The 5671-nt window shown below is 46.2% G+C and overlaps 3 protein-coding genes across 3 annotated transcripts; 1 reads left to right on the forward strand and 2 right to left on the reverse strand.

Moving 5' to 3' along the window:
- Positions 1-52: 52 nt before the first annotated feature.
- LOC6559652 (D-glucuronyl C5-epimerase B) lies at positions 53-3276 on the reverse strand. Its single transcript, XM_001987085.2, has 3 exons — positions 2672-3276; positions 1194-2611; positions 53-1125 (listed from the first exon to the last, which is right to left on the reverse strand). The coding sequence occupies exons 1-3, from the start codon at positions 2798-2800 to the stop codon at positions 759-761; spliced, it is 1914 nt and encodes a 637-aa protein (XP_001987121.1). The 5' UTR covers positions 2801-3276; the 3' UTR covers positions 53-758.
- A 75-nt stretch (positions 3277-3351) lies between these two features.
- LOC6559624 (post-GPI attachment to proteins factor 3) lies at positions 3352-4898 on the forward strand. Its single transcript, XM_001987086.3, has 4 exons — positions 3352-3772; positions 3836-4152; positions 4211-4677; positions 4752-4898. The coding sequence occupies exons 1-4, from the start codon at positions 3628-3630 to the stop codon at positions 4831-4833; spliced, it is 1011 nt and encodes a 336-aa protein (XP_001987122.1). The 5' UTR covers positions 3352-3627; the 3' UTR covers positions 4834-4898.
- LOC6559625 (peptidyl-prolyl cis-trans isomerase H) lies at positions 4847-5539 on the reverse strand. Its single transcript, XM_001987087.2, has 2 exons — positions 5422-5539; positions 4847-5361 (listed from the first exon to the last, which is right to left on the reverse strand). The coding sequence occupies exons 1-2, from the start codon at positions 5503-5505 to the stop codon at positions 4894-4896; spliced, it is 552 nt and encodes a 183-aa protein (XP_001987123.1). The 5' UTR covers positions 5506-5539; the 3' UTR covers positions 4847-4893.
- Positions 5540-5671: the final 132 nt, after the last annotated feature.

Below are 5671 nucleotides of genomic sequence, written 5' to 3' on the forward strand. Positions count from 1 at the left end.
ATATATATATATATATATATATATATATATATATATGTATATATAATAGGCTAAGCTCTACATTTTACTTTATACAAGTGGCGTGAGTGTAACGATCTCTACTTAGTAAGAGCAGTAAAAAAAACAAATCGCTGACTACGATACAAAAGTGTGACAAGTTCTCGATACATCCGTAGTCAGCTAATGCTAATCCTTATGGGGTATTTAAGCTACGACGTGCCAAAGATCACTTTTCGTTAAGTTAAGTTTTATATTATGATAAATGTTATGTGTCCGATATTGTCCAGTGAAATATACGCGTGCAACTACGTAGGAAACAATTTGGCTATAGTCAACAAACATAGTTAGTCAGATGTTAATCGATCGATCGTAATAACTAACGCTAATAATGATTATGCAATAATAAGGTATACACGAAGAAGATAGGTACAATTATATAGCCTTATAGCTAACAGCTAACAGCTAACAGTTAATAGTAACTGAAACAAGTTAAGCACATATGCGGGACGAATATGGAAAAGCATTCCCATCAAAAATAAAATCAAATTCGCTGCCAGTTGGTACTAAATCTAAAGTGGAAAGAGACGCGGCATAGACGCAACCATTTCGAATGGTTTTTACAAAAAATATCACTTGTTTGGTTGGGTCTCCTACTCCTCCTGCTTCTGCTTCTCCTCCTCATCGTCGTTCAGCAGGCGGCGGCGACGATGTGGCTGCCACGATGCTGCCGCAGCCACCGCCGCCAGCTTCCTTCGTTCTCAGTTGTGTTTGGCCCGCTTGCCAAACATGTAACCCTTCCAGCGTTCGGCTGTCTGAGCGATCAGCGGATCGCTGTCAATGGTGGCCAGCAGGAGCAGCTGATTCACATGCGTCGCATGATAATCCCAGCGTGCCAGATTCGGTGCAATGCCCAGACTGAGATGTCGCAGATCATAGCTGGTGCCGGAACCAGTATCGTAGAGCAGCAGCATCTTCTTCAGCGAGTGCATGCCCTGGGCAAAGAGTTTGCCCGCCTCCCGGGCAATCTTACCCGGTGCCGTGCTATTCAGATCGTAGAGACCGAGCAGTGAGTAGATGAAACCATTGAGCACATACGATGCCGGCGTCGTGGGATACTCTTCGTACCTGTACAACGACAACAAATAAACGAGTTGATTCCCGAGCAGGTGCATTGAAATTCCAACTATTCTTACCAATAATATTTGTCCATGAATTGGGCCAGAACACCACCGTCCCGGGACTTGATGCGATACGGCTGCAGGCCCAGCGCTGCTGCCTTGAGGTAGCGCACATCTCCGCCAGAATGCCAGTAGGCACGCGCCAGCACCGAAATGGCGTGGCCCTGACCCATGGCCGATATCCAGCCGGGACGCAGCTCGGCAAATCCGTTGAGATTGCGACGCACGGGATTCGTCCAGCCACCCGTTTTGAGATCCTGATTGTGCACAAACCATTCGGCGGCATCGTAGAAATGCGACAGATGATCGCTCGTCGAGAGCGTGACATTGTCGTAGAAGCCAATGCCGAGGAAGGCAATCGATAGCACCTCCAGATCGCTGCGACGCACCTTCAACGGCGACCGCTTGTCGCCCATGACGATGCCCTTCTGCACATCGATGTGCAGATCCCGGGTGATGTGACGCCAACGGTTCAGCGAGCCGCTGCCCAGGCCATAGTAGATGTTCGACTCCTGGACGCTGAGCAGCAGCTCGGCGGCAATGTAGTGCAGATTGTAGCTGTGCCTTGTGTCCCGATTGAGGACGGTAACCATGAGGCTGCTGCTGTTGGTGACCAGCAGCAGATCGACGCTGAGCACCAGATCCTGTGTCTGATTCAGCTGGATGCTGATGGCGCTCTCGTAGCCAATGGTCGTCTCGAACTGGACAATGCTCGTGTTGAACTTGTGGTGCCAGATGCGAGTCATATTGCTGGTCTTGGGCGTTGTCCACTCGCACTGATTGCCATCCGCATCCTCGAGGATGTGAATCCGTGGCGTCGGCTCCGTCAGATTCTTGCTGTAGTGTGCCAATGCGAATTGTGCTATTTGGGTGGGATAGAAGTAGCCACGTTTCTCCCACTGGGTGCTCACTGGCACACCCTCGGCGGCGCTGATGCACTTCACCCGATCCCGCACCTCTACATTGTAGTTCTCAAAATACATGAAGACGCCGCGCGGATCATATTTGCCCTTGGGCAGATTTACCTTCGCGTTGCTGTGCATCCAATTGAATTTGGCCGGAGGATCGCTCCCAGTGTTTGTCGTCGTCACCGCACCACTCACATCGAAATACTGACGCAGGAACGAGAATGGGACATAGACCTCGTTGGCGTTCTCGTCGCGCTTGCAGTGAATGCTGTACTCCTGATTGATGGCGCACTCAATGTCCTGCAGTGGCGCACCCAGCTGCTGCCCAGCGGATGAGGATGAGCTGGCCGAGATTGTGTCGACATCGTGTCGATGTCTGCCCAGCTGCCGCATAAAGTCCGGCGAAAAACTGAATGCCGCACAGCGCATATAAATACCCAGTGTGATGACCATTACTGCCACTGTGAGAAACAGCAGCAACGCCTTCAGATTTAGACGCATTATGAAGAAAACTAAAGGCTCTCGCTGCAAGCAACTAGCAAGAATTAAGAATTATGCACAGCTCGTGGAGTTTTCCAGCCTCACCTTTAGATTTTGTGGTTTACGCGTCGTCAATAATCTCTGTTGCTGCTGCTGGGTTAGTCTTTGATCATTGTCGAACTCATTGCCAGAGTTCGCAGTGCCGCTGGCATGCGACGACAGAAATTCGGACATGCAGATTTGGAGGCTGACCTGGTCACACTCCTTTTCGTTCCGCTTCGAATTTATACAGCACACTCTAACGTCATATTCTAAATTTAAGAAATAAACACACACACACACACATGCAAACAGACACACAAACACCCGTTTAAGCGTGTGAATGCAATTGTTGTTGCTCTTAGTTCGATTTCATTTCTCGCATGTTGGTTTGTTGCTTTTGCAGCTTTGGGTGTTTTTCGTTTGTTTTTGTAGTTGTTTAGCAATAATTTATGTGTTTCTCATCAAGTTGCGTCTTTTTCCTCACTCACATACACGCACACACACAAGCAAATGCAAAAGCAAACACACAAACACAATTGCAATGAAGAGCAGGAAGAAGAAAAATACTAACGCTTATGCGAAAAGTATATATCGCATTAGAGCTCAATTCATGATTTTAACGTATGAATAGTAATATTTTCTGTATCTTTCACACACATATGCAGCCCAAGCGTAATTTTGTAATAAATACGCGAGTATAAACACTTTTTGTGGGCAGGTGAAAGTGCGACAGCTGATAAGCGTTGCCAGACTGTCAAACGCGTTGTGCTGCGTTTTGTAAACAAAACAATTGAAATTAATTGGAAAACACGCAAATTGAAATTCTTGAAAAGCATTCGATGGAAAATATGTGTATTAATGAATAAATTCAACAGTTGTCGTTGCTGTTCAGTGAAATCGGGTAGCACGAACAATATGCATTTGCATTTCTAACATGGCAGCCCTAATCAGAGATAAATCAATAGCGGCGTGATTTGTTTACAAAATGTTCGACTGAAAAATTTTAAAAATCATTAACAATGACTAGACTTAATGCAGAAATTAGTGCAATATGTGTGCTGCTGCTGCTAAGCAAATCGCTGCTGGCAACAGCATCAAATGGCGATCGCACACAATTTTTTCACAATTGTCGCCAAAATTGCGAACGCACAAATTGCTCAGCTGGCAAGTAGTAAAATTAAACAAGATTAAATATTATACAATTAATCCAAGTGTGAACAATTGCAGATGGCTTGGAGATACAGGAGCAGGCGATAAGTTTCTATGGCCAAACGATATTCGATCGCATCTTTGGTTGGAGCTGTGCCGATGAGTGCTCCTATGGCTGCATGTGGCGCACAGTTTTTGCATTTCTCGAACGCGGCTGGCCAATTCCACAATTCTATGGCAAATGGCCATTTCTGCGTCTGTTCGGCATGCAGGAGCCAGCCTCCGTAATATTCTCCATTTTAAATTTTGTCATGCACTTGCGTATGTTGCGCAAATTTCGTTGGACAGTCCGTCCAGATAGTCCCTGCTACAAGTTGGCGCACATTTTTAGCTTGGTAAGTGCTCAAGACGACTCAGAGAAACGTTCTCTTAAACTGTTCCGATATTTTTTAGGTGTGCATGAATGGTTGGATTTGGTCAGCGATATTCCATACGAGAGATTTCCCATTGACGGAGCTGATGGACTACGCCTTTGCCTACTCCATTGTGCTGTGCACGCTGTACTGCATGGTGATGAGGATGCTGCATCGATACTCTCTATTTCTGCGTGGGGTCATCACACTGGCCTTTGTCTCCTATTATATCAACTATTTTGCTTACTTGAGCGTGGGCAAATTCAATTACTCCTTCAATATGAAAGTGAACATTGGCACGGGCGTCCTATCAGCCGTCGGCTGGTTTGTCTGGTGCCATCAGGTGCGATATCGTCGTCCGTATTATAGGCGGATTCTACGCTTTTATGTTCTATTCGCACTGGCCATGGGACTGGAACTGTTGGATTTTCCGCCCATCCTCTGGGTGCTCGACGCACACTCGCTGTGGCATTTGGCAACGGTGCCTTTGGTTTCCCTTTACTACGAGTGGGTAGCAATTCAACTATAACAATCAATAGTCACTAATCAGTAATTTAAATATCAATTCTCCATTTCTGCAGCTTCATGGTTGAGGATTGTCAGACGCTGCGCAAGGAGCAGGCAATGGCCGAGGCGTATCCCTACTACAATAAGGACATCTAAGCTATAGCGATAATTGATCGTTGCAATCGCATTGTAAATTTATTATACAACAAAATTATGCTACATTTGGCCACATTGTGATATTGTAACGGGCAGTTTGGGTTTATTATTCGGTCCCGTTGGCACGTTCTCAATTTTGCGCATGATTAGAAGTCCATCCAGAACGCGACCAAAGACAACATGTTTCCCATCTAGAAAGTTACACCTCGCACACGTGATGAAGAACTGGCAGCCGTTCGTGTCCCGCCCACTGTTGGCCATGGCCAGCAGGCCGGGTGAGTCGTGCTTGAGCGTAAAGTTCTCGTCGGAGAATGTGTTGCCATAAATGCTGGTGACGCCGGTGCCATCGCCCTGCACAAAGTCGCCGCCTTGTATCATGAAATCCTTGATGACTCGATGAAAACTGGCACCCTTGTAGCCAATTGGCACGCCATCCGGTCTATATTCTCCCGTGCAGAATTGTCGAAAGTTTTCCGCCGTTCGTGGCACAGTGTCAGCAAATAACTCAAAAATCATGCGTCCAATTTCCTGGCCAAAGAAAAGAGACTTTTAGAACAGAGATATTTGTGTTTATTTGTGTCAACTTACGGTTGTGCCCACGGCTATGTCGAAGAAGACAACGGGATTGTTTGAGCTGCGCAATTGCGATTGAATTTGATTCCAATTCGGCATATTTAATAAATAATATACGAAATGCAAACGTTTAACAATAAAAGGCGCCGGTTGCAGTTTGTTTACGTTTTCCAGCGATGTATCGATTAACTGAACCATTGTCGTGCCTAAACTATCGATATATTTCAAATGGCCAGCAAATTACAGTCCTGCCCAAACAATCGAT

The sequence above is a fragment of the Drosophila grimshawi genome, unplaced genomic scaffold, assembly GCF_018153295.1.
Source record: "Drosophila grimshawi isolate 15287-2541.00 unplaced genomic scaffold, ASM1815329v1 contig_1369, whole genome shotgun sequence".
Taxonomy (NCBI): domain Eukaryota; kingdom Metazoa; phylum Arthropoda; class Insecta; order Diptera; family Drosophilidae; genus Drosophila; species Drosophila grimshawi.

Coding starts and splice junctions, on each gene's coding strand:
- LOC6559652 (XM_001987085.2), bottom strand. CDS start 2,800: ATGTCCGAATTTCTGTCGTCGCATGCCAGCGGCACTGCGAACTCTGGC. Junction 2,612..2,671: donor GTAAACCACAAAATCTAAAG/GTGAGGCTGGAA, acceptor AGTTGCTTGCAG/CGAGAGCCTTTAGTTTTCTT. Junction 1,126..1,193: donor TTCATGGACAAATATTATTG/GTAAGAATAGTT, acceptor GTCGTTGTACAG/GTACGAAGAGTATCCCACGA.
- LOC6559624 (XM_001987086.3), top strand. CDS start 3,628: ATGACTAGACTTAATGCAGAAATTAGTGCAATATGTGTGCTGCTGCTG. Junction 4,153..4,210: donor TGGCGCACATTTTTAGCTTG/GTAAGTGCTCAA, acceptor GATATTTTTTAG/GTGTGCATGAATGGTTGGAT. Junction 4,678..4,751: donor TTGGTTTCCCTTTACTACGA/GTGGGTAGCAAT, acceptor CCATTTCTGCAG/CTTCATGGTTGAGGATTGTC.
- LOC6559625 (XM_001987087.2), bottom strand. CDS start 5,505: ATGCCGAATTGGAATCAAATTCAATCGCAATTGCGCAGCTCAAACAAT. Junction 5,362..5,421: donor ACATAGCCGTGGGCACAACC/GTAAGTTGACAC, acceptor TTCTTTGGCCAG/GAAATTGGACGCATGATTTT.